Source organism: Coccinella septempunctata, chromosome 8, assembly GCF_907165205.1.
Source record: "Coccinella septempunctata chromosome 8, icCocSept1.1, whole genome shotgun sequence".
Lineage (NCBI taxonomy): Eukaryota > Metazoa > Arthropoda > Insecta > Coleoptera > Coccinellidae > Coccinella > Coccinella septempunctata.
Genome location: NC_058196.1, coordinates 32999824 through 33027142, shown reverse-complemented (window position 1 = coordinate 33027142; position 27319 = coordinate 32999824). Strand labels below are relative to the sequence as shown.

General features: G+C 41.4%; 2 protein-coding genes across 6 annotated transcripts in view; one reads left to right on the top strand and one right to left on the bottom strand.

Annotated features, from left to right (window-relative positions):
* LOC123318836 (lysine-specific demethylase 3B) overlaps positions 1 to 23558 on the top strand; it is a 54636-nt gene extending 31078 nt beyond the window's left edge. For 3 of the 4 annotated variants that reach the window (XM_044905588.1, XM_044905590.1, XM_044905589.1), the window contains exons 2-13: positions 1155 to 2105; positions 7457 to 7628; positions 10312 to 10470; positions 11653 to 12668; positions 12891 to 13614; positions 14815 to 15202; positions 15260 to 15477; positions 16474 to 16824; positions 16883 to 17033; positions 17096 to 17226; positions 17286 to 18179; positions 20631 to 23558. In XM_044905588.1, the coding sequence (XP_044761523.1) occupies positions 1429 to 2105; positions 7457 to 7628; positions 10312 to 10470; positions 11653 to 12668; positions 12891 to 13614; positions 14815 to 15202; positions 15260 to 15477; positions 16474 to 16824; positions 16883 to 17033; positions 17096 to 17226; positions 17286 to 18179; positions 20631 to 21788 (6039 nt within the window). In that variant the 5' untranslated portion in view covers positions 1155 to 1428 and the 3' untranslated portion in view covers positions 21789 to 23558. The remainder of the gene's footprint in view (positions 1 to 1154; positions 2106 to 7456; positions 7629 to 10311; positions 10471 to 11652; positions 12669 to 12890; positions 13615 to 14814; positions 15203 to 15259; positions 15478 to 16473; positions 16825 to 16882; positions 17034 to 17095; positions 17227 to 17285; positions 18180 to 20630) is intronic. The other variant, XM_044905591.1, reaches the window with a different exon arrangement.
* A 919-nt stretch (positions 23559 to 24477) lies between these two features.
* On the bottom strand, positions 24478 to 26422 carry LOC123319269 (ATPase H(+)-transporting accessory protein 2). Of its 2 annotated transcripts, none has more exons than XM_044906140.1 (5): positions 26264 to 26422; positions 25845 to 26209; positions 25603 to 25731; positions 25301 to 25552; positions 24478 to 24927 (listed from the first exon to the last, which is right to left on the bottom strand). In XM_044906140.1, the coding sequence occupies exons 1-5, from the start codon at positions 26304 to 26306 to the stop codon at positions 24739 to 24741; spliced, it is 978 nt and encodes a 325-aa protein (XP_044762075.1). In that variant the 5' UTR covers positions 26307 to 26422; the 3' UTR covers positions 24478 to 24738. The 2 variants fall into 2 exon arrangements, with proteins under 2 accessions (XP_044762075.1, XP_044762076.1); XM_044906141.1 differs by having other exon boundaries at positions 25603 to 25728.
* Between the last annotated feature and the right edge of the window lie 897 nt (positions 26423 to 27319).

Below are 27319 nucleotides of genomic sequence, written 5' to 3'. Positions count from 1 at the left end.
CAAAAATCATCTTGCATCAATATAAGTAAAAGGAATTAAAGGAAGTTTCAATCAAGATGAACTTCACCTTTGAACAAAAATTTCACATGGATAAACAATTAACAGGACAACTGCCGCGTATTTGTGGCTGATCATCTTAATGCATTGATATAATAATAATAATTAGGTATTTATTGGTACCTTGAGACATTTACAATGTATAGGACAAGTCGAATGAAAAATAGAAAAATCAATTTTCGGGAACTTATTCTACGATGACATTAATCGAAAATCCTGTAGTAAACTTTTCGCATTAATTCTCTCAAACATAAAATCTTCAAATGCTACCACTTTTTTGGGTCTCCCAATAGAAGGAAATTCTTTGTCATCCTCTTCATTCACAATCTTTCTAATTGTGGAAATACTCAGCTGAAATATAAGTCTTTTAGATGAAACATTATTCAAATTCACTTACATTGAATATGTTCGCTACCGTCTGACGTACTGTGGATTTTAGAATATCAGGGTATAACTATTTGAATGAGCGGACTTGAATTCTAAATAGCACTTCCTGAAACCCTGTCTCTTTTTTCAATCACTTTCGGCATTTTCGTAATAAAAATTGATATTAGTTGTGGCAACGGCGTTATGACATTAACGACATTTCATGAGTGCCAACCTTACTCGGTTCTGGTTACAAAAACTTGAGAAAATTATTTCATGGCCAACCGACTGCTAAAATAAATCTGAATGCAGTATAGTCGAACAAATATTCAAAATGTATTGAATAATAATGGATATTATAAGTTTGTTTATAAACTCCACATTTGGTTATTTACTTTATTCGTTTGATCTTCATTAATCTTGTGTCGGCTAAATAAATTCAATTTATTCTAAAGTTTTCTTCACTTAATTGAAGTCTTAATAGATTGAGACCATTTATTTACAATTATCCTAATAATAATAACTATATCCCTAGTATTTATTTCCACTCTCTGCTTGCACTGTAAACCTTACTGTCCTGCCCTGCTCCTCCGCTGGGCTTATATAGGCCCTGGTACTTTCTAGAAGGAACAGGGCCGCACTGGTTATAATATGAAGTCAAGTCTGAGAGTTTTACAATCTCGAGATCTATAGTTGTTTACGTAATTTTCAACGATCTATCTCTGTTTCAGGTTCCGGATCGTGCAATAACCGTTCCACACAGAGGAAATGGTCACAGAGCAACAGCGACAACGACAAGTGTGATATGTGAGAATAATTGTGATCGAAAAAAAAAAAAAAGTGCACATGGTGATTACTATGATCGTAGAGTGTCCGACGTGAGAAAACCCGATAACCGAAAGTGCGTCTCTACAGTGTGCTATAGTGGCTAATCCGAGAGATAACAACCCCTCGACCATCGACCACGATGACGGTACGTTCCGCTCCTCGTCTTCGCCGTACAGGATGGATGTCCCAGACACCCGCTACCCGGACGACCGCTCAGACTCCGGTCTAAGCTCCCTGCGTTCAGGCAGCGGCGATGAGCGGTGTGGATCCCGTTCAAGCGCGCTCAGCTCAACGGACGACGTCGCCAACACGCACCTAGTCTTGGGACGGTCGAACCGGTCGCCGTTCAACCGATCGCCCCTGTTCGTCTTGGGCCAGCAGGATTACAACGCGAGCAGCTCGCGTTCGCCGCTGAACCACCAGCATAACCGCGCGACCGCGCCGGTTTGGAGGGATCCCAGCCTGGCGGAGCCGCCGCAGGTCCGTCACGTGGACAGCGTACAGCACCAGTCCCTGCTGCTGATGTCGTCGCATCAGGGCTCGCCGACGTCGTCCGGGCCGCCCGCCACCTCGAGCGTCCCGACGGCCTCCCTCTATCCGCCGCCGTCCATGATCAGTCCGCATCCGCGCCCGTTGCACTCGCATCTGGCGCCCAACATGTACGCGCCCGCCCATCACATACCGGACATGCTGTGGAAGGCGCCCTACAATCTGCCCTCGTCGCACCTGCTCGCTGCGGCCGCGTCGCAGCAGCAGCAGCAGCAGAACGCCCACCACGGCGAGGAGATGATGGAGAGGGAGCAGCAGCGCATGATGCAGGAGAGGCACAACGAGAGGATAGCCTCTTCGATAAGGTGAGTGGACGATGCGCGTGCGTTTCTTCTTCAGTGGCGCCTCTTTCGAGCGTCCTTGGGCACGCGCACAGCTTCGGACACGTATCGCTGGATTTCAAGTCCAGCTTAACGTTTACGTGGCAAAATATTTATGAATTCTGTGCGTTACTTTTTACTCACTCTGTAGAGAACAAAATATCTACATGGTCGCAGCCACAACGACCCCAGTTCAAATAATGCTCACTCTGTATTGGGAATTCGACGGTAGATTGCCGTTTGTGTAAAGGGCTTAACAAAAATGGGTTTGTACATTGTGAAAATAACCAGAATATTCAAGGTGGCTCATGTGAGCTGCAAAAATTGATACTTGGCGAAAACGGTTCATCAAAATTACGTTTTTCGTATGTACAGGGTGGGCAAAATTCGTTGTCTACTGAGATTATCTCGGAAACAAGAATAGCAAGAGTGAAACCGACGACACATTTCCGAGTTCCTTTTCAGAGAAACAAAGTAACCTCTTCGTTTTTAAGTTATTAGAAAAAAATTAGATTTTGAAAAGTTTCCATAACTTTTTTGTCTTTGAAGTTACAGATCTGAAACTTGAGGCACATTTTCACGTAGAATCCACTGACGAGCCCAAAATTTTTCTAGATTCCGAATTATTAGGCAAATTCATTTTTTCAAATACTCATTTTTGAATTGGAAAAAAATTCTTTGTCGGTAGATTCTACGTATGAAAGTTCCTGTAGAAGGTTCAAGTTTCAGATCTGTAACTTCGAAGATAAAAAAGCTATGACAACTTTTCGAACTCGTCAAAATCTCAATTTTATCAATAACTCGAAAACGAAGGGTCATTGGAGGCTACGGTTTTCACAATTCTTTGTTTCTCTGAAAAAGAGCTAGGAAACGTATCCTCGGTTTTACTCTAGCTGTTCTAATTTCCGATATTCTCTCACTGGACATCGAATTTGGGACACCCTATACACTTGCTGCTCCCCCCATATATTCAGCACCAACCCCTAACGTGGTTTTTGAACCTTCCCTTCCAGATAGCATCGTGCTGAAGTTTCTAGTTATAGTCAGCTGATTTTTTTATTTAAAACCGTTACGAAGACTCTCATAACAGAAAATATTCACTATCTCATTTTTTACCATTCTTTGTTTCTCTGAAAAAGATTTCGGAAATATGTCATCCGTTTTCTTCTAGCTCTTATAGTTGTCGAGATCCCCTCGGTAGACAACAATTTTTGCCCACCCTGTACGTACACCGTTGTAGAGAGGCTTCAAAGACCTTTCGAATCTCTCAACCACTCTCCTCTATTCAATCTTGAGGGGTTTAAGCGCCCGCTCTCAGGGGGTTGCTTGTTCAAGCCTCAAATAAAGATCAAAAGATGTCCCCCAAACAAAATCATTCGACGTGTTTCGTGAAATTTTTCCAATCACTATGTGGTGGCTCGTCTGGGACGGAACACCCTGTATTGAGTGGTTTCCTGAGCAGTCAATAGACGCAGTCTGAAATATTAATTCGATACTTATAACCTCATCTGTCATCTGTCGAAACGTCAACTGTCAAAAATCCACGTCTACTCGACTTTCATCGAACACGTGGTTGAATGGAAAGAAAACAATGGATTTTTTATTGAATCAGTACATCTTGACCCAGCCTACATTTTATCTCCATACCGCCAATTATCATCAGATTTGGCACGTTTGTAGATCGTTAGTTGGCAGTTAGAAATTGAAAGGAAACGAATATTATTAGAAGGTTCTTTTGCCGGATAACGGAGATCGTTGACCTCTTCGCGTTCGCTCGGTTGCGATATCACAGTTGCGTTTTTATGATAGGTATCTCCGATGTTTGTCCTCTGCTGACCTTGCGCGGAGAAAGTTCTATCGTCGGTTATCTACACACACACATTTCGATGTAAATTAGCGACGATTCGGAAAACTATCCACGTAAGTGTGTGATATATTCTCGTTTTTCTACGGGTGTAATAAGTTTTAGAGGCCGAAAAAAATTCTACCACAACTAATCTGAAGCTCAGATTTATCACATCGAATAATAAACCTATCAAAAAAGGCAATTTCGCGGTTTTCAGCAAATTCATCTAACACAATCAGCCCAGTAGAGACTAGTATCGCCATCTATGACGTTGCGTTGGAAACTCCACATCCCACTTGGCGATAATTCTTTCTACTCTCGATACGTCCACGTCTGACCTATCGCAAGTCGATTTTTTCCAATCCTTCGCAATCTTTCCAACGCGTCTCGCGATCCGGTAGAACGGGTACAGTTGCCGCTATGGTAATACGAACTAGAGAAGAAAAAAAAAGAACCGGTTTCCTCATCAGCCCGAACAATAACCATAACGTCACCTTCAGAATGCAAAACGAATATATCCCGTCGACCGTACAACGAAAAAAAAAAACAAAGCCATAAATAATTCCTTTTACAAGCGACGAGTTAATGACCTGGATAAAGCGTGAAACGAAGAACGGGCAAGACGGAGACGGACGAAGGTCGAACTATCGCTACCTGCCGATTCTCTTACTTCGGTTCTGATTGCTGCTACTACTATGCATGAGCATGACCGATACCCGGGAGGTGTCGTCACTTCGTCCCCATGTCGCGACAGGTTGGTCGCATCCTATCTCTCTAAACACGCATATCGTCGTTATGGAGGATCCTGAAGAGGTCGTCGAACTCGGAGAAACGTTTCCTGAATACCGAAAGTAAAATGCCATAGTTCAACACGCCGAATGACATTAAAACGAGATTTTGAATGACACTTGACATTTGACAGTCGTTAACCTAACTTGACATCCTCTGTGCTCCATCACAGATTGTCATAACCTCAATAGGGCTTTCCGCCGGGGGGCACACAATCTATCCATGACATTATGAACACAAAACTTTCAATTTTACTGGTCCATGTTGTAAATAAAAGTACCGTGCTTCCACCTATCGCTGTGAGTTGAATAATCATTTATAAAAACTACCAGAAATCACCAAAACACGAACTAAACCATGGGGTATGGTATGCCCCACAGGCAAAATGACATTCTTGTCCAAGTCAGACGATCCGAAGTGCTTTATTTCAAAAATAGTTCGATTTAATTATCATTTGGGACGTTGCATTGAACAATCTTTCTTTACCAGGCCAGAAACAGGTAACTCGATGTAAAATTTGTAGTTAGAAGCTGAAAGATGGTCAAAAAACAGGTGGAAAATGTAGAAAACGAAAATAACCAACTGAATCAATGTTATCGTATCACTTTCATGCAACAAATCATCAAAATACTCGCGCAAACTCTGGAGACAAGACCAGCCTACAGGCCTATTTGTGTCATCTGGTATATTACTCATAAAATGCGACAAAAAACAACGTAACAGCTGCCACATGTGTAAATAAAGAACGATATACGAAGAATTTGTTCCCTTTTTGTTTCGTCTACCTGTTCTATTCTCCGTTGGATGACTAATAACTTAGTATTCCGAGAAATAATCCGAAAATGAGGTACCTGTGTGAGAAATTTGTTTCAGTTGGAACAAAACCCTACTCTTCACGAGATTCGAAACAATGAAAATATTTTTTGTTGCTATATCTGCTCCTATTTCCACTTGTTTTCATTACAAAAACGTTGAAAATCTTCCTATACTTTCGAATGAATTACTTATCAATCATCGATAATAATGAGTGGGAAAATGACTCTCAGATGCGATAAAATAACAATAGAATACGAATATAGTTAATCATTCTGGAATTCAGCATTAATTTATCTGGAATTCAATAATATTATGTTATGAAAGGTCTCCTTCTTGTCGGTGAACAAAATTCAGTGAATAACAATACTTCCGATGCTAATTCTCAGATAAAATTATGTTATCGACGTTTATCTTCGAAGTTATTTTGTGAATCGTTACTGTATTCATTGTTTAACCGCCGGGATATTACAAGTACTCGCCCATAATGTTCTTATACAAGTTATAGTAGTAAAAAACTGAAATACTATTTTCATTTTCGCGATTTAAAACGAAAAAGTAGTGAGCCTCCGAAGAACATCAAAATTTTATTAATCAAATACAGTAGACTTTGCACTGACAATGACAATTTCCAAGAAAATGATGATAAGCCACTTGAAAGTGAAATGTGAATGTTGCATGTTCAGTTTCCTCACAAAACAACGGAAAATACCCATATTTCTGTGATGAGTAATAAATTATTCGAGATTCTAAAAAAGTTTCTCTTGTGAGAATAAAAAAATTTGCTCTATCTTCGAAATACGATAATAATATTTGATATTATTGGTAAACGTCATGTAATATTGTCTTTTTCCATATAATTTCGTGGGTATTCACTGATTGAGGTAAATAATCTAGTTCAGCGATTTTGTGGGTAAATAACATACTCCGCTTAATGTCTATTTATTAATGATGTTTTAATACTGATGTGCCAGCATTATTTGTTGATTAACTTGTAATGGAGAATTCGTTAAATCAGTTAAACGCTTTAGTCGTAGTGTGAATTAAAAATGCACAAATAACTCTTGATATATCTAAGGTACCTTTATGATCTCACCTTGTATAGATTACGCAAGTGGTATGTATATTTCTATCATCTTCCACCTGTCGCTATCAAATCAATCCAACGTAACCAACAATCTCGACGTATACCTTCAGATAAGAAACCCCTGTGGCAGATGGCAACTCGATCAAAAGTTGTCCGACTACCTGGGTTAGTTTGGGAAGAAATGTGGACAAGGTCGACCGACATTATCTCCCGTTCAAACAAGTCACAATTCTTTCCTATCACGTCTGTAGAATTGTAGTAGGGCGAACGACCCGTCTGTTCCAGAAGATTCACGAAGTTTTCTTTCTGCTTAGTTTATTGTGGAATTCCTCAATTTTACCTCTCGTGTTTAAGTGCGATATAACTTTGAATTTTTCGGGAATAAAACAGATGACTAACTTTTTGGATAGTATTTTGAGCTTCAACTTCGAAATTCTCAAATGCAGGTAAATCATTTCACGATATATTACCAATACAAACATTCTAGGGTGTATAGAAACTTACGCGACTGAAATTTCCAAGAATTGTGGACTAAATTATTGAAAAAAAAACGAGTGGGAGACTCAAAATAGATCGATAACAAATTCAAGACTGTTATTTTTCGCGCATTAGCCTTGCCTCTTCAAAAAATTTGTCGAAACAAAGAATGAAGAAATTATAAAAAGCTAAACAGAGTGAGAAAAAAGTAAGGCTCACTGTTTTGTAATATTTTTTCTTACTGAACAAGGTCATGTTCCTATCTATAAAATTCTTGTAATATTCTTGTGAATGTTGAATTGACCAGATTTCTTTTCCCCGCAGAGAACGACAGATAGAAACAAGAGAGATAGAAAAACTGAAGGAGAGAGAAAAAGAAAGGGCTGAAAGGGAGAAACAGGAGAAGATGGAGAGGGAACGAGAAGAGAAAGAGAGACAAGAACAGGCTTTACACAATCACTTCGAAAAATCACTGAGACAGGCGGCCCAGCAAAAAGTGAGTATCCGTTGGAAAAAAATGTCGACTCTTCAACATGCTAAAAGTGCTTAGTGTTGATTTCGCATGAATTTTGCCGACTTCCTTCAATTCTTTATGCTTTCGGTCAGCATAATTTAACGCTTCAGAAGGAACTATGGTAACGTAATCGCTTGGAATGTTTTATCAATATAGTGTTATGCCAGGAGCGGATGAATCATGTAAACATACCGGGGACGGCCTTGGATGAAGCCAGAGTAATTTTGTCTCGTTGAAATAATGATGTCTTCTATTCCGATGGATTATAAGTCCATACGAGAGAGAAATAGGCTTTCGAATTTTCTCTTGTGTTCGAAAATGCATATTTTTCCCAAAGTTTCAATTTTTCTACCCGCGCTTTCTACCCTGGCATTCTACCCGCGTTTTTTATCCGCGAGGCAATTTGAAATTGAGAGACAAAACAAGAAAAACTTTCTAAAATTTCCAATTTCTGCAGTCTTTTATCTCAAACATGTATAAAGTTCTATACAAGAGAGAAATAGGCTCTTGTTGAGGAAAACTCTGGACGTTTACCTTGAATTATGTTCGTAGAGTGCGAAAGAATAATGAGGATAATGAAATCGAAGTTATTATCAATTATAATAATAATTGTGTTAACGTCCAGTTTCATAATAAAATTGAAGTCCCTCTGAGCTCAAAGCTTTAGTGTCATTTTTAGTAGGGTTAAAGGAAGCTTTAAAATTGATGGAACTCCAAGTTTGATTATGAAACTGCCCTTAATTGCCTCAAATTGAAGTTGAAAAAGGTATAGAGAACAGTATTCCCGCAAGAAACAACCTGTTATTCATATTTAACCACAGAAGAATCAATTTTTGATAGCTTGCTTGACTCATTGTCAACAAAAGGCTTCCGAAGAATGTGAGCAATTGCAATAACTACGTGTAAACAACTGTATTCATCAATTATCCTACAAACAAAATAATTAGCACCTCGAACAATGAACGGCACTCGAAAAGGGTACAAGAAAGTCTCGGTATCGATTTAACAGCGTAAGTACCCTTTCACGAAATTCCAAAGTGCAAGTACGACACTTCAAAGGCACAAAAGAAGAGGTAACCGCAAAATATAAAGAGATTGTACCTTGAAGATCTTTTGTGGATCAGCCGAAGGTATTACCTGAGACGTTTTCGAGTCAAACAAAAATAAATGGTCGAAGAAAAGGTGTGCGTTTTGATGTTTATGGTTTTAGGAGGAAACCATAGCTCCTAGAAGAAAACGGATGATACATTCTCGAGCTCTTTTTCATGGCTAATTCAAATCTGAAAACAGAATCGGCCTATCATTTTTAGATTTCGAGTTAAATAAACGAAAATCGGGATTTTGACGATTCCGAAAAGTTCTCATAACTTTTTTGTTTTTGAAGTTACAGATCTGAAACTTGAGCCTTCTTAGGCACTTTTATACGAAGAATCTTCTGACTAAGAGTTTTTTTCCAATTCAAAATTGAAAGTTTGCATTTAAAAAAAACGAAATTTCACTTAATGATTAGAAATGAAAAATTATTTTGAGCTCATCAGTGGATTCTACGTAAAAAAGTGCCTGTAGAAGGTTCAACTTTCAGATTTGTAACTTCTCAGACAAACAAGTTATGAGAACTTAACGAAATTGTCAAACTCAAAAACGAAGTATCGTAGGAGGCTGCGCTTTTCACCATTCTTTGTTTCTTCGAAAATGAGCTAGGAAATGTGCCATCCGTTTTCTTCTAGCTGCTACAGTTCTCGAGATCCCCTCAGTAGACAACGGATTTTGCCCACCCTGTACAATAGCTTCTCGAAAAAATCTCGACGGCCGATCATTTTATAGCCTCTTCGATATCTACACAAGCTGTTTAAAAATGTGAGGCTTCTCTTGACAGTGTGAAGTCACCTATAAAAGTATGAAAATATTCAAGATGACGGAGCTACAACCCCCGGAATTTCAAAAATTTTCGTATCGTGCGATTTGAGGCGAAAACAGTGCTCTTCCTTCGACGTTTCGTCATTTCGCGAAGGTTCATTGTCGACGGTTACGAAATAAGCGCAGAAACGCGCGGAGAAAGTACCGGCCGCGGGCTGAAATCGGAGAGATTAACCCAGACTCGTTTTCGACACGGCCACACTGCGAAATCGGCGAGAGATCGGGAGCCATCATTAAAATAGCCATTCATGGCCGCCTTGACCGCTTCGAGGCAACAAAAACATTCCCCGCGGCTGAGTCACACAAGTTTGCGCAACTTCCCATCATTGTTCCTTCGCTCTCGGGTCGGGGAAGAGTTCCCTGGCTCCGTTTTTTTATCAACGAGTCGATTTAGACGTATGAGTCATCGAAAAGATTAGCTTATAATTCAAGGTTATTACCAGATGTCCAAAAAGACGTTTTATAACATCGGTCGATAACAACATCTTGTAGGGCATCTTTTATTGTTGGCATAATATATCCACGAGAATAGACGCTCAGAGATCATCGACCTACAATTCACATTGTTCGCCCTAGTCTCGTGGAATTTATTCCATTTCTACTTCACCAAACCGTCATCAATCTACCTATACCACCTTTCCGAGTGATCGAGTAATAACCGGTCTCCCCCTTTACCATTAACCCCTATTGACCTCTAGTGTGTGTGTGCCGTCGCCACCTTAACCTAACATTCCGTCGGAATTTACAGAGGGAACAGTGGAACCCGATAACGGGCCGTCCCAGCCAACCCCAGAGGAGCAGCAGCGCGGAAGAGGATAAGAAAAGGGCAGAACAAGAGATGAGGGATCAGAGGCAGCATCTGTCATCTAGGCAGGATCCGAACAAGGACAACCGGTTCTATGCGAACGTAAGTGTCTCGGTTTTTACCGTCTCTGATTGATTCACCTTGATGGTGGGCGTTTTTAAGGGCCATGCAAGTTTAAACTGAATAATCATGAGTTTCATTCATGAATTTTTCAAATGCACCGCGGAAACTATTCGAAATCATCCTTCAAATATGAGGTTTTAAAATTTAAATCGCTTCGTTCCTAGTTTACCATTTGACAACAGCGTCTAGTAGATAATGAAAAGAACAATGTCTTTTTTATAAAATAACAGCTGTGGATTCACAGCCATCATAAGGTGCGTACTCACTGGCGAGCGTCAACAGCAACCGGCCATAAAAATCCCATAAAATTTTACGATCTTCCTCGTTCGTTGCAGACTTTATAGGCAGCCATCATTGTCTATCTCATCAAGATAGTGTATTTGTTGTCCTTTATTATCAACGCATATTTCAGTCGATGTTGCCAACTTGTGCAATAGAAACGAAACACTTTATTTCAAATACCCATTTTTATTTTTCATTTTTAAGTACTTAAAATAATTTTTTTTTGGGAAACGGTTGAAATGGTTATTCCAAAATGTAACGTTTCAAAGACATTTAATAAAAAAATACATCATTTTCGTCAGGAGTAGTAGGAGTAGTAGCGTTTTTACCTTATTTTAACAAGTTGAATACGGAAACATAACATTGAATACAGGGCGTTTTCCAAGGTGAGGCTTTTTTTCGAGAGAAGGAGGAAGGAATCAAAATGAGTCTTTTCCACGAAAATTACCCCTATAAAATATTCAAGATGAGGCAGTTATAATCGCCGAACTGGACTGCAGAAGGCTTAACTGAACCCATTTTTTCCAAAAATTTTCAAAGGTAAACTTGCGAGTCAATCTCATCATCGTAGATCCGAAAGTTATACATATTCTGAAAGAGCAACTCTTGTAGTACTAAATTTCGATATTTCAGCCACCACAATGCAACCGTTTGATCTTGACAAATTTTTGAGTGAGCCTATCTTTTTGGGAGGCCAACTTTTGAACAATTCTTCTTCTACTTCGTCATTTTGAAAGTCTCGTTTAGGTAACTTCTGTTAAAACGCTTTATTTCGTCCTTCTGTCGAAAAAAAAGCCCCACCTTCAAATACACCCTGTATAATCGAATTCTCCCACCGCTTGACACCATTATTAACGTGACCAAACTTCCGCTGTTCAGCTGGAAACTATGTTTCAGGTCCAGCAACGCGTACCCTCCATGACCGGCAAGGTGGACTACCCGCCGCCCGCGCACAGCAGCCGCGCGCCCGCCATGAAGCAGCAACAGGACAAGATGACCAACATGCAGCACGCCGTCGGCCAGAAGAACGACCTGACCATGTTCAGCTACTCCCCCTACCACCCCCAGAGCGCGTTCGGTTTCTCGCACGACGCCAAGGGCAAGGACCTCCACAAGACGTCCGGCAACGTCGGACTCCTGGCCAAGTCGGCGTCGCCTATCGACCGGGACAACCTGCCCAACCCGCCGCCCCTGATCAGCGAGATGAAGAACTCGGTGATAGTGAAGCACGACGGGAAGAACCCCCACCACATGGAGCCCAGGGTGTCGATAGCCCATTCCCCGAGCCCGAAACTCATGAGTCACTACATGCCGTTGCCGCCGCAGACGTCCAAGGGTAACATGTACGAGTACAGGAGCCCGACGCAGTCCCCCCACCACCACCTGGCCCACACCAGCCCGCACCACATGGAGGCGCAGACGATGGCCGCGAAAACGACCCATCATCGTCAGATCTCCAGTCCGCACCACCACCGTCAATCCCCGCACGCCCCCCAACACTCCTCGCCCGAGATGCGGTACAGGAGCACCCCCGAAGCCCAGACCATAATCTACCCGACGCCGGGTAAGGCCAACTATCAGTTCTTGGCTACGACGGCCGGTTACAGTCACCACACGACCAACGTGTCAAATTCCAAGCCCAAGGTCAGCAGCCCGGCGCCCCATCACATCTACGGCAAGCCCACGGCGGGCATATTGAGCGGGCTGCCTCCCAATCCTAGGGGCGGCGAGCAGGGGGCTGCCGCCCTGCAGATTATGAGCAGCAAACCGCCCATGCCGCTGTCCATATCGCCGTCGCCGTTCCAGCAGGCGTCCCAGTACCATCCGCCGCCGCCGCAGGTGTCCACGCAGCTCAACTGTCCGCCACCGGCCCACAGGACGGTTCCGTACGATAGGTGAGTCCATTTTTCCTTCCCCTTTTGTAGCACAAGTTAGGTTAGGATCACGGTATGTCATTCTTCATAACGCTGCGAATGCCATTAGCCAAACGAAGTTCTCACTCTACTGTGATTCAGCTTTCTGCTGGTGTGAAAGCACCTGGGGAGCCGAATTTTGACCTTGAATTTCACAACAAACGTTTCATGAGGTATTTCAACAATTCTTTTCCCCAATTCCAGGATATACCCCGGTACGACGATACCAAGCGGCCTACCCCCCAAACCCTCCATCCACGGAACCTCCCCTCCGACGGCGTCTGCCGCTCCGTCCGGCATACCCAGGACCCACCCCCAGTACATGCCCAACGTCACCCTGCCGTCCGGGATGCCGGGTAGTCCCTCGATGCAGATGCAGCCCCTGGACCTGGGCATGTCGTCCAGCAGCAAGCAGCAGCAGCATCATCACGACAACAACGTCCCCTCGCCCAAGAGGAAAGGCACCCCCGTCCACATGGACAGGTCGGACTCGCCCTCCGTGGACGCCAAGAAGAGAAAGCTGGAACCGCCCCCCGTGTCGTCGCCCCAGGTGTTGTACTCCATGGTCGGCGGTCAGCCGTTGCTCGCGCGCGTCGACGAACCCACGCCGCTGATCGCGAGCGAGGCGACGGCCATAACGACGGTCGCGAACGCGTTCGAGACGACGGCGCCGTCCCCGAGGAACGTCGCAACGCCGCCGAACCCGGTGGCGTTGACGGAGAACCTGCCCGACCTGAGTGTTACCCCCGTGGAAGTGAGTGCGAGGCCCGGTAGTGCCGATTCCGGTCTGCAGAGCGCGCAGCAGACTACGAACAATGAAGTTTCGCCCGTGGTCGCCGCCGCCACCTCCGCCGCCGCCGCCGCGCAGCCGGCCGCGAGTTACTGCGCAACGGCCACGGGGAAGGAGTCGCCTACTGCATCTATGAAGGTAAGCAAAGTGTAGTTTGACAGCTTCAATGACAAAACCGCGAAATCCTTCAACTGTCATGATCCCTCAACATTTTTCTATGACACACATGACACATGATCACAGAATTAAATTTCCACAATTGTAGTCCATATCTCCCTAAGTACGGTCCTGCCGGAATCTTCACCGATTAATAGAAAGTCATGCGGACGTGAATATTTCGAACGAAAAGTTGTCGCTTCAGCTTTACAGAAATTGGAACCTCTTCAATGTCATTTTTTATCCGTTGTTGCAAATGGCCCCGCAGGAAATTAAATTTCGTTCAACGTTTCAGTTTCAGAAGTGAATAATGACGTCTAAAGAGTGAACTGCACTTGGCACGTTTTCAAATCGGTTCTGGTGAGCTCTATAAAAATTAAACGTATAAATATTATTAGAAACGTGGGCCAAAACAGATTTCCTTTATGTTTGGATTCGTTCTTAACACAAGGACTTCGCCGTAATGAATGCTTTTAAATGGGAGATAAAAGTTCTGGATTTTGAATATCGACAGAATTGAAATAATCTATGTCTCCCACATATTCCAAACCATAGTGTGAGATCACAAAATAACATAGATTCTCCTTGCCTCTATGCAAGAAATCCGAAAATCTATGATGCGAACCGCACAACATCAAAATAGAATTAATCATCTATGGTCTACGCGAAAAAAATGAATCGAAGAGGTTATGTAATAGACCATTGTTTTCATCTGATATTTAAATGATTTCAAACAATTTTCGAGGTAAGATTTAAACGTTTATAATCCCAACTATTGTGCGAGTTTCGAATGCAAATTAATTCAACAATGTAACCATTCACGTCCACTATCTAACGATCGCAAAAAGCTGGTCTAGCGAATGTTTTCAACATCTGGCTTAGGAATTCAATTGAATGCATTTTTTCCGATTGTACAGTATTCATTAGTCATTCGAGTATTATTATCTGAAAGGAATAGTTCATGTTACGACTGTGACGAAGCGATTTTCATATTCCTAATGGATAAAATGAAGGTCATTTGAATGACTTCGGTTGTAGCGTCAATAAGTTGTTTATTCTTCTGAAATGGACTTCTGGCGAGGGTTTTGGATCTGATATTTTGAAGATAAGCAATTATTGGTTTTCTCTAAATGAGAATTTTCGTTCTGTTAAACCACATCATTGAAATAATTTTTTTTCCAGACTGCAATAACACCAAATAGTATAGACTCTGAAAAATCCAACAGTCCTGGCCCGACCAAAAGCTCTGGCAGTTATCCAGTTCGTCACCTAAAAAAAGCGTGGCTACAAAGGCACACCGGTGAAGATATGGAAGACACGACCGGAATCGTTGGATCTGGAAGTTGTGTGACCCTACCTATTAATATAAGTACTTCGAACAATAACAAAGACCCCCCAGTGAATACTTTACACGCGATAGGTTCGATGGCTGTTAATAGTATAAGTAAACCTAAGCATTTAACAAATAAAAGTAACAATAGGAAAGGTGTGATGAAAGAGGGTACCTTGAACGGACACCCTAGTGATTTAACGAAAGGTGACGATTCTTCTAGTTCCGACCAAGAGAGAGGTGAGTCCAGAAATAAGCAAACCTCGATCGTTACCAAAACCCTACCCGTTTTTCTAGGCAGAAAATCCCCGCCGAAGAGGAAACCGCCAAAAGTGAAGAGAAAAAAAGGTGGAGGTGCCCATAAGAAACCAGTCGAAGAGAAGAAGAGGAAAGCTAGTACACCAACGGTTGCCAGCGAGAGTGGTAGCGATAGTGACAAAGACACTGCTAGTGAAAAAGACTCCGATTCCGGGGCCAGTACTACTATTTCTGTGAAAAAGGGGAATAATAGTAAGGTAACTGACTCACTCTCATAATTTTGTTGATTGAATTGGCTCTTTCTCGAATAATGTCAATTGAAAAATGAAGAAAAAACTTATCCAATGTTGATCTGTCATTATTTTTATCCTTCGGAAGGTATTAAAATCTAAAATATGTTGGTGATAGCTCATTCGGAAAGATTTTGAGTTGGGGGAATTCAGGTTGGTATTGAGAATCTCACTGGCCCATAGAGTAATGATCCATAAGTCTATGCACTGACCAAAATAATTCTGAATTTTGTACAGTTATTTTTATTCTCGGTTAAATCGAACAAATTGAGTATTTTTTCTGTTCAAATATTTTTCTAGGTTAAACAACCTAGACCATATTAAATTGCCTCTTGACTTTCAAGGCCTGCTTCGATGTCAATAATTCTTGAATGGAGTATAGAAAGGTGCATAGCAATCATTATTTTATATCAAATTGGGCTTACATCGGGGTGCAAAACGACCAATCAACCAATGAAAAGGCTTCATATGAAGATTTAAAACCTTTTCATCAGTTCAAAGAAAGTTCCCTTGGATGTAAAACTTCATAAAGTGGATCGAAATTACATGTTGAATAATTTTTCAAAATTCAATATTTCGATGATTACTTGTAAAATTTGCGGCGGTTTTTCGATAGTTTACTCATAAAACAAACAAAAACTGTTAGATTTATGGGTTAATTCAAACACAAGAACTTTTGAAAGGTCTCCAATATCTCTAGATTCTCCCATGTTTAAAACACTCACACTAAGCAGTCCTTGGAACATAAATAATGTATCTATGTTCCAAGGATCAGTTGGTGTTCAAAGCATAGACATATGTCTATGGTTCAGAGTCAGAGAGTTAGGTTAGATCAGCCGTTCATAGAGCCAGCGGTTTCTTCGCCCACAGAAGACATTCTTCTTCCCTTATGCTGACCTTTTCAGTATATACAGTGCTATTTTTCGGATTTTTCGAAATCTGATCTTGTAACTTCGCTTTCAGGAGCCCAGGAAGCGCGGTCGACGACCAAAGATATCGAAGGGCGGTAAGAGCAGCGACGAGCCGCGCTCTAAGAAGGCCAAGGAGGACGTCCTGCCGCAGCGCGATCCCTTTCGAAAACCGCCGGTTACGCAGCTGAAGAAGACCGGCGAGAGCTTCCTGCAGGACGGTCCCTGTTTCGAGGTGGCCCCCAAGCTGGCCAAGTGCAGGGAGTGCCGGTGGACCCCTAACCAAAGGTCGAAGAACATGCCCAACATCTTCTGTCGCTTTTACGCGTTCAGGAGGTTGAGGTACACGAAGAACGGGCAGTTGGCGATAGCCGGCTTCTCGGACCCGCACAAGAATTCTCTGGAGGTGGGTCTCGTTGGTAGAACGAAAAGAAAATCAGGAAATAATTGTGATTTTTTTGCAGGACGACATTAAATTGTGGCTCCCGAATCCGGAGAATCCCCCCAGCGATTTGGATTTGGAAACGTCCAAGTTCTTACTGAAGCAGGTTGGGGACCATTTCTGTGATCTATTAGTACAAGAGAAGAACGCCGTTAACGAACACTTGTCCGATGGTGAGTGTTACTTTGAGTCTTCGATGGTTTTTTTTTTATTAACGGGGTTGTTTTCGTTTCAGACAAGACGGTGGCGTGGAAGAGGGTGGTGCAAGGCGTGAGAGAGATGTGTGACGTGTGCGAGACTACGCTTTTCAACTTCCATTGGGCGTGCGGCAAATGCGGATTCGTCGTTTGCCTGGACTGCTACAAGGTATGATTTTTTTTATATCGAAACATTTTCGGTACTGACGGAACCGTCGATTATTCCAGGGTCGAAAGAATGGAACGCTGAAGATCTGGGGAGAGACGGGCAAGGACAGGGACGAGTACTCCTGGCTGCTGTGCACGAACCGTCAGGCGCACGAGCAGGAGAAGCTCATGCTCACGCAGATAATCGCCGACAACTGCCTGTTGAGGCTGGGCAAGATGGTGCACGAGGTACGCGAACTGTGGAACATCGAGCAGTACTGCGACTGTCCGATGAGCAAAGAGGTCAAATCGAACAACCTGAAATCCAAGGACATAATCAAGAACATCATGAGCGAGAACATGAACGGTTCGTCGAAAACGTCGACCGAAGACGTCAAACCGGCAGTCAAGACGGAGGAGAACGAGGAGGGTGAAGAGGACAACAACCCCTCCCCGCTCTCGTGGTTCAGCGATATGCTCAAGAAGGACGAGCCGCCGGAGAAGACGGTCAAGAAGGAAAAACCGGAAGAGGGCGTTAAGGAGAAGAACGAAGACGCGAGCAGCGAGGACGACGACAACAATTTTTCTACCCTTCGGGAACTGCTGATCAGGCCGTCGCACAAGCAGAACGGCAGCAGGGCCGGATCGCCGACAGTCGCCCAAGCCGCCAAGACCGCCAAGAGGACCAGCCTGAAACTGGACAATCTGGACGAGGTGTTGACGAGCGTGATCGAGGAGAGCTCGCCGAAGGAGGACGAGGTCGCCGAGGAGGAGGACAAGTGCGAACTGAAGCATTTCGTGCGCAGGCGCAGGTACAACTGGCAGGTGAAGGGGAGGGTCTCGCTGCCCATCAGGATAATGACGATGACCGAGAGCAAGATACTGTACCCGAACGTGCCGCACAGTTGGCTGTGCGACGGCAAACTGTTAAGACTGATCGATCCCACGCATAAGGAGAACTACAAGATTTTCCAGGTGAGATTTTATTCAATTAACTTGAAGGGTGTCCGGATTCAACGCTGATATAATTCAGAAAAAACCTTCATCGTCGGTATACAGGGTGTCTTCGAAGGTGTCAGGCTTTTTCTTAACAGATGGTAAAACTGGCCAAAAAGTGACTCGATGCAGTTAATAAGATAGTCTCGAGTGTACTGAACCATTGTTAACAATATCAGTTCAATTTCTTCGATGCCAGAGTCGCCTTTTACTCGAAAATTCGTCGAAATTCCGTCATCTTGAATATTTTACACAAGGAATTTTCGGTGAAATTACTCATTTTGATGACTTCAAACTACTGTCAAAAAAACCTCACATTTTGAAATACCCTGTATACTATTCCTTAAGTGTAAAAGGCTAGGGAGGAAGATCGGTAAAGGCAAAAAAAATGTCAACAAATCCAGGATCAACACACCTTCCTGACGTTTCTTACGATGTTCGACGAAAGTAAGGTTAGAACCGATCACAAATAGGGATGGGTAGTACCCATAGACATAGAGACATGGACTGAGCAATGTCAGCATGAAATTGGCTTTTTTTATAGAAAGAGAGAAATGATCGTCGGGAATTTACCTGTCTCTTTTTTGATCACATAGAGGTGAGTGTAGACCAATCAAAATTCTAGAAAGAGACAATTGCATTCCCGACGTGCGTTTCTCTCTGTCACTTTTTTTGACCGTATTTCATGCATAGATAGGAAGGGAAGGCACAGTCCATGTCTATATGTCTATGGTAGTACCGAATCGACCATAGAACTAGAAATTCTGGCCTCAGTATTTAGGGAATTCATTGGATTACTTTTTTCAAAGGCAAATCGGCCCAAAAAAGTTGATTTCCTGGCCTACTAGTATAAACAAACATCCTGAAATGCATACCAAGAACTTTTTCGAGGTTATTCTGTCAAAATGGGATGTATAGGGTGAGAGGATCTCGAAAACTATACCAGCTAGAAGAAAACGCATGACACATTTCCTAGCTCATTTTCGGAGAAACAAAGAATGGTGAAAACCGCAGCCTCCTACGATACTTCGTTTTTGGGTTTGACAATTTCGTTAAGTTCTCATAACTTTTTTGTCTTTGAAGTTACAAATCTGAAACTTGAACCTTCTACAGGAACTTTTTTACGTAGAATCCACCGATGAGCTCGAGATAATTTCTCATTTCTAATCCTTAGGTGAACTTGAATTTTTTCTAACTGCAAACTTTTATTGAATTTGTTATTTTTGAATTGGAAAAAATCTTTTGTCAGTAGATTCTACGTTATGAAAGTGCCTAAGGAGGTTCAAGTTTCAGATCTGTAACTTCAAAGTCAAAAGAGTTATGAGAACTTTTCGGAATCGTCAAAATCTCAATTTTCGTTTATTTAACTCGAAATCTAAAAATGATAGGCCCATTCTGTTTTCAGATTTAGATTAGTCATGAAAAAAGAGATCGAGAATGTTTCATTCGTTTCCTTCTAGCTGCTATTGGCGAATCCAAAAATGTAGACGCCCTCTGCCGACTGAATTACGAAACTACTTTGTCAGTACTGCAAAGTCAAAACAAGTTTTGTTCCTCATGTTTTTTCTTATCTCACGTTGTCCAACAAAGTATTATAATTATTATTTGTGAAGTTATATTGGGGTTATTGTCTGGGTTTCGGAATAGAAATATTGATTCCAAAAAAATATTGGAAAAGGTATTTATACCAGTGCTTTCAACTGGCAGAAGTTAGGTTAAACGATTTTTCTTTGCGAGAGTTTTCTGCTAAATTCCATTGACGATTTAGAAATACAATTTTATAATTTTCATACTTCCAAATGAATGCTTTTTCTCATCTGTAGAACTTGTTCCATGAGCCGAATCATATTTATGTCTCTTGAGATTTCAGTATGAGGAATACCTCTGTATCATAACATGGAATTGAAATACTTTAAATAGAAACTTCACAAACTCAGTATATGCTACCTCAACATTGTTAGCTAGGTTTAATTCAAGAAAGAATCTGTGAAATAATAGGATTTTGTGTCTAGGTACAGTGGATCACCAATATCATCGCTCGATTTTATTCCACAATTCATCCCTTTCAAATGAAGTAGGTATTTCCAAAGAATGTTGATCTTTCTTTACGAAACTAAATCAATCAATTCACTTCCGATATTTCCGATAAATATCTTGATTTACTAGAAAAACTCTGTTAGGCCGTACAAATCTCGAAAAGAGTACTGACAAACGTCAAAGTTTGTTTTCATTTCGCAGCGCCCTCAACGGTAATTGGATTCGCGAATAGTTCTTGAGATCCCCTCAGTAGACAAAGAACTTTGCCCACCCTGTATACAATTCAGGATTTCACTTCAGAGGTGCATTTCAGGACGTAGGTTCATATGAACTACCACCTCCAAGTGTCTATTTCATGTCTTAGGTTGTTAACGTCATTTATCATCGTTTCAGGATCAGTGGAAACGAGGCCAACCTGTGATAGTCTCCGACGTAGACAGGCTCCTGAACAAGGACCTATGGAACCCCGACTCCTTCGCCCGCGACTTCGGCGAGGACAAGAACGACCTCATCAACTGCATGACCGGCAACCTGGTGCCCAACCAACCGATGAAGAAGTTCTGGGAGGGTTTCGACCACTTCGAGAAACGCCTCAAGGACGACCGGGGCAACCCGATGCTCCTCAAGCTGAAGGACTGGCCGCCCGGCGAGGACTTCGCCGAGATGCTGCCCACCAGGTTCCAGGACCTGATGGAGGTGCTGCCGCTCGGCGAGTACACCCACCGGAACGGCCGTCTGAACCTGGCCAGCAGGCTGCCCGACTGCTTCGTGCGCCCCGACCTCGGTCCGAAGATGTACAACGCCTACGGTTCCGCGCTGCACCCGTCCAAGGGCACGACGAACCTCCACCTGGACATCTCGGACGCCGTCAACGTGATGGTCTACGTGGGCATTCCCAAGGACGGCGACAGCGACGAGCACATCAAGGAGGCCTTCAGGGCCATCGACGAGGCCGGCTGCGACATACTGACCCGTAGACGGGTGAGGGACAAGGGTGAGCTGCCCGGCGCGCTCTGGCACATCTACAACGCGAAGGACGCTGATAAGATTCGCGATCTGCTGAACAAGGTCGTGATGGAGAAGGGCGGTAGGTTGGAGCCCAACCACGATCCGATACACGATCAGAGCTGCTACCTCGACGGGCCGCTGCGCGAGCGTTTGTACAAAGAATACGGCGTGGAGGGTTACGCGATCGTTCAGTGTCTGGGGGACGCGGTCTTCATACCGGCCGGGGCACCGCATCAGGTCCGGAACCTCCATAACTGTATAAAAGTGGCGGAGGACTTCGTCTCCCCGGAGAACGTGTCCCATTGTTTCCATCTGACCCAGGAGTTCAGGGATCTGTCGGACACCCATTCCAACCACGAGGATAAGTTGCAGATCAAGAACATCATCTATCACGCCGTCAAAGATTCGTTGTCCACCCTGAATTCGATACTGAATCAGCACGTGGTCAAGATCGAGTCCGAGAGTTCCGAATCGAACGGTGTGAGCAGTATCGAAGCCCAAAAGAAAGAGGTTTCGGTGGACGAGGCCGGAACCGACGTCTAATTTTGTGATATAAATTGGCCCTGTTCTACATTTTTCGAAAGGCAGTATTTGTTGGTAGAGAATTTTTCGTTTATCTGAGACTGATGAGGATGTTTCCGAGGAACGTTTTTTTCTTTTCTTTTTTTAGTTATGACGTAGTTCTCGATGTTAAGTTTATTTTTTTTTTCTTTGAAAACGTTTAACGTTATTATATTTTGCAAGTTTTGAGAGGATGTTAATAAATTTTTATTCGAAAGATGTGGCGTTTATTGAGGGGAGATTGTTGGAAATGTTTTCGAACTTTAGGTAGGCGAGGTGATTCGTTGATGTTGCAGGAAGATCAAGATGGGGTCTCTCGAGTAACGAATTGTAAGTTTATCCAAAAAATTGGTTCTAAATTGCGACTAAAACTCCAAACCTTGCTTCGACACCGGAAATTCAGGTTAGAACCATAGAAAAATGAATCTTGGAGCTGTTGCCACCTTGGTATTTTCTTCTGGAATTCTACCGAAACCAAAGTTGTAAGATTTCTTTCAAAATGTACTTTAAGCGATGTTCGATCACTTCTAAAGCAATTTTTGGCGGTTAGAGTGAAGGAAACGATCTGATGCAATATTTCAATCTGCAGTATGTGAAAAAGTTTCATGATCTAATACCTAATTCATCGACTAACTAAATTTGCTTTTTCACTTTGAATTCATCGAGATATCTTGAATTTTCGAGCAACATCGTTGAATCACCCTGTCGACCTAAACCCCTAATCTTCTTTCGTTCAGAGCCTTGCTAACAAGATGCCACTAATCAGTGTTGAATTTTCCTCGACCCAGTCGAATTTAACGAATTTCTCTCTACGTAAGAGGTATTCCGCTTCGAACTTGTGGACTGCCAAATTTTCGACTGTGCTTAAAACAAAAACGATTTCTTGTAAATTTACTTCTTGTGTGATACTAAAATTGTCTATATTATACGTGGGTTGACAGAGGTCTTTAAATTTTCATGTAGTCAGTTGTAATATGTACATATTGTGTACATTGTGACTTATTAGTTGGATGAAACGCTGAAATGCACGGTTAATCTTCCTGTTTGTAGAGACCTGTGACTTGATCAAGTCGCTAGTGTTGTAATTTAGACTACCGCGTACACTTGTATCGACTTTGTGGCGTCCGCGATGGCCCGACATTGTTCTAACAGTTCTCCTTACGGTCTGTCTTTGTTGTTTTACGACTTTGTTCTGTTCATTTCTCAAATCCATGGACTTGGATTGAAATGGACCTTTGTTAAAACGACCAAGGCCAATCAACAATCACTGGTCAAAATTCCTTAAATTTCTCCTTGACAGGGTCAAGTAGAATTGAAAAAAATGTCATGGGTATCTTGATACGTTTTGGCAAAGGTTCCAATTTCAACGTCCACGAGAACCAACCCTCAAATTAAAAAAAAAAGGGCGAAATATTCTGAATGATCTCGACCATTTTTTCCACAACGACTATCACGATTAAATTCTTTTCCCTGCCCCCCCTACCCCTTTACGAAAAAGAATGATTTGAAAATTATTGTAAAATAGATATAAAACGGTTTTTTGTTCTCGACGAACATGTCATATATGTATATTGTTTCAATGATTGTGAGGACATAATTTATTTGCTTCTACAGTGATTCATTGTACAGTAGCATAGTATTTTTGTACAGTAATGATTGTATGTTTTCTGTACCTTTCGTGGGTACAGTATGATTTTTGTACTATGTATATTATGTAAGATCATAGATTTGAATAAGAAATTCTCTATTATTTTTTGTTGTCCTTTTTTTACCCCACTCATTACACTCCGGCGAGAAAAATATTAAATGGTCACCTTATTGGGACTCTGATACAGGGTGTCCCAAAAAATTCAACAAAATTTAGTATGGTTTTCGAGGGAAAATTAGAAGACTCCTATCTTTGATTTTGGTCTAAATTTTTTATACAGGAGTTTTATGATATGCAAAATCTCGTAGTGTTACCTATTTTGGCACCCTAAGACACTTTTTTCTGTGCCGTAATGTCTTTGGAACCATTGAACATCAACTTTGAAAATTACTGAACTGTTAGAAAATCCCTTCGATTGAAAAATACTCTTGCCTTGCAATTTTTTCATGAAACGTAAGATTTTCCAGAAAAATCTAAAAATGTGACTCAATCTCGAGATTCCTATGGGGCTGACATTCACAATTTTCAGATTTTTCTCTAGATTTTTCTCAAAAATCTTGCATCTCATAAAAAAATTGCAAGATAAGAGTATTTTTCAGTCGACTGGACTTTCTACGGTTCAAAAATGTTCAAAGTTAACCTTTAATGGTTCCGAAGACATTACAGCCCGGAAAAAATGTTTTGAGGGGATCTTTCGTCAAAATAGATAGCCCTATGAGATTTCCCATAGCATAAAACTGCAGTTTACAAAATTCACTGATTTTCTCACAACCAGATTCTGAGATAAAAAGAAAAGACTTTTTTCCTTCCGAAAGAGGGAAACTCCTGCCAAAAATCAAAATTAGGGTCTTCTTTTTCTGGCTAGAGAATCTGCGACCAAAATTCTTGCGTTTATTCAAGGACGCCCTGTATTTGTATATACCGTTCGAAATGGTCAAAATAAGGACCAAAAACGGATAAAAACCGACGTTTCGATTCAATTACGAGTCATCCTCAGGTTAGGTTCGCAAAATTACAAATCGATTTAAATCTTTAAATATGTATTTGCAGCTTAGTACATCCACACATACACTTTTCACTATACACTCAACAAATTAAACAACATTGGAATGGTAAAATTAACGCAAATATAATTAACTACTATACACATTTTTTTCGAAATCGCACCTTACAAATTCCGAAATTTCTCGTTTTCGTGAATGTTTAAAAAAAATTCACAAAATTAATAATTGAATCGACAGACTATTTGTCGATATTAACTTTGAGAAAACCAATTTTAATACTTCAATTATCTTTTTTCATTCTCGGATTTGTCATACGATAAATAATGGAATCCCTTCCTGGATCCATGTTACCAATAACAAGAGAGATAGCGAGCAGGGAAAACCCTAGAACGACGCAGAGCCACAAGACTATGTTGAAAATCACAGGAAAGTCCTCCGAGTACTCTGAGGCGAGGTTAAGTTGACGATCCTGAAATAAATTCCCACAATGAATAGACGGTCGATATTTGGGAAGAACGAAAATGCCTCGAGATTGGTCTGGATGATATCGAAGAAGCAGGAGCGGGAATTCGCAATTTTTTCAAGGTTTTCTTGGAAGCAGGAAGGGATAGAGTTTGAAATCAGTTGGAAATATCCATTGAGGTTGAATATGGTAGGTTTAGAGAGCAGGTAAGTTCGGAAGAAGCTTAAGTTTTCAAGCAAAGATTCTAGTTTGTGATGCGCTAAAACGTCCTCAAAGTAAACGAAAATAGATACAAAGAAGTATAGATGTCAATTTTATTACTAGAAACACCATCGACACCAGCTAATTCAAAATATACAGTAAAATTATTATTACTCACTTTACCAGTAGCAAGAATACTTCTCGTCTTCCTAGTATGGCTCGCATCGCTGGTGATCACAGAGAATAATACTGCTCCATTATAAGCTTTCCTAAATGCTTCGTTAAGTCTCAAAACAGCTTCATTCAACAAATGTTTAGCTTCTTTCACTTCCGTAGAATTTTCCCCGTATAAATCGACAACCGGATGCAGACTAGATAATTTAAACCAAAAGAGATCTGGGATTCCATCAGACTTGATGTTGCTGTGAACCTAAAACGAAAAAGTTAGATCGAGAATCAAAACGGAAAAAGTCCACCTACCTTTTCAGCGATAGCGTTCAAGAGATCGATATCCTTCAAAAACTCCCTATTTTCCGCTTCGTTCTTCAAATACGTATTTTTATTTGGTTTCTCAATTTTAATATCCTTGAATAAATTGTTGTCCGACTGCTGTAATGAAATTTAACTGAATTACTCAGTCAATCATGTGATCTATTATAACATAAATAGACTCATAAATGATTATATCAATCATTATAGGTAAATTCAAGATTTCCACTTACATCCTCAAGATTATTAGCCAGATCAACATGAACAATCTGGGTCGCAGTGTCGGGATACCTCAAGTTGATACCATCTTTGAGAGTAGAAAAAATTGAATCATCCTCAGTATCAGTTTTCAAGGGGAAATGATGTCCTTTAGGTTGATCGATTGAGGGCATACCCTCTACAACAACAGTAGCAATACCTTCGGCTAAATTGAAAGGATCGTTGATGTACAAGCCTTTCCAGTTGGAAAACTGGGAATTTGAGAAACCCAATGTGGCAAAGTACACTTCTTTCAAGTTACTTTCCTTCAGATGGTCGTGTCCTTTGAACGATACGCTTTTTGGATAATTCAAGATAGAAAATTCTCCATCTGAATGGGCTGAAAAAGATATTTCGTAGATAGGGTAGGTCTCTGAGGATAACACAAACTTACCTCCAATTAAGAGTGCAGCTACGAATACCGAATGTATCAACATTTTGCGTTTTAGGAGTTGGAAAATGTACTCAGAATTTTCATTTATTCTAATCCATCAATATCATATGACCACTGATCACAGATCCGTAATCTGTGTCAAGGATCACAGATTATCACTCGCGCATAGATCAAAGACAAAATTATGGATCACAGAGCACTCAAAATTCACCTGATGTAACACATTTTTCACACTGGAGAATTATATCATCGACGGAAAAGATACTACACGTAATCGATATTGCAAGAACCAATAATATAAATTTTATTAATCGTAAATGGGGTTAGGTTAGGTTAGTATCCGAACCACAGAACACTAATAAACTTCCGAACCATAGATCCCAAAGAATCTCTGTAATCTATGATCAGATTCGCTGAAGAGCACAGAAGTTCTTTCCGATCATAGATTACAAATACTACACTGTGATCTGTGGTTGTCGTTTATGCCTAATAATATTCTGTGGTTTCCGATTGTTCGAGAATTTACTAATTAATTTAATTTAATGAAAAAAAAAATCGGTTATATCGAAAGTAAGGCTAGTGCACTAAAAAGTTAACGTATCATCAATCTGGGAACGGTGGTACAAGTTAAGCACGTCAATTTTCAAAATTCCCTAACCTACTTGAAAACGAATTTTCTAATAGATCGTTAATTCGATACAAAAATTGAAAAAAATGTCAATTCACTCACATTGACAAAAAATATTGCTTTTTCCCTTTGTCCATCGATGGCTAAAGTTGGAAATGATTTCAGAGAGATCCCTTAGCAGCCCAGCCCCAAGAAGGGCAAGACTGTGACCCTAAGACTCATCCATCATTTCTTTTCTTCGACATCAACGTCACCTTGGTTTCCAGAATTCCTCCTGTAATGAAAAATTTAAATTCACACACTTTACCCTTCATATTTTCAATTAATATCAAAGTTATGGTTGAATCATTCTTCCTGAAATCGAAGTAAGGTCGTCAAAATTTCCTACCAGACATTCAATAAAAGATATCTTCGAATTCATGAAGCGA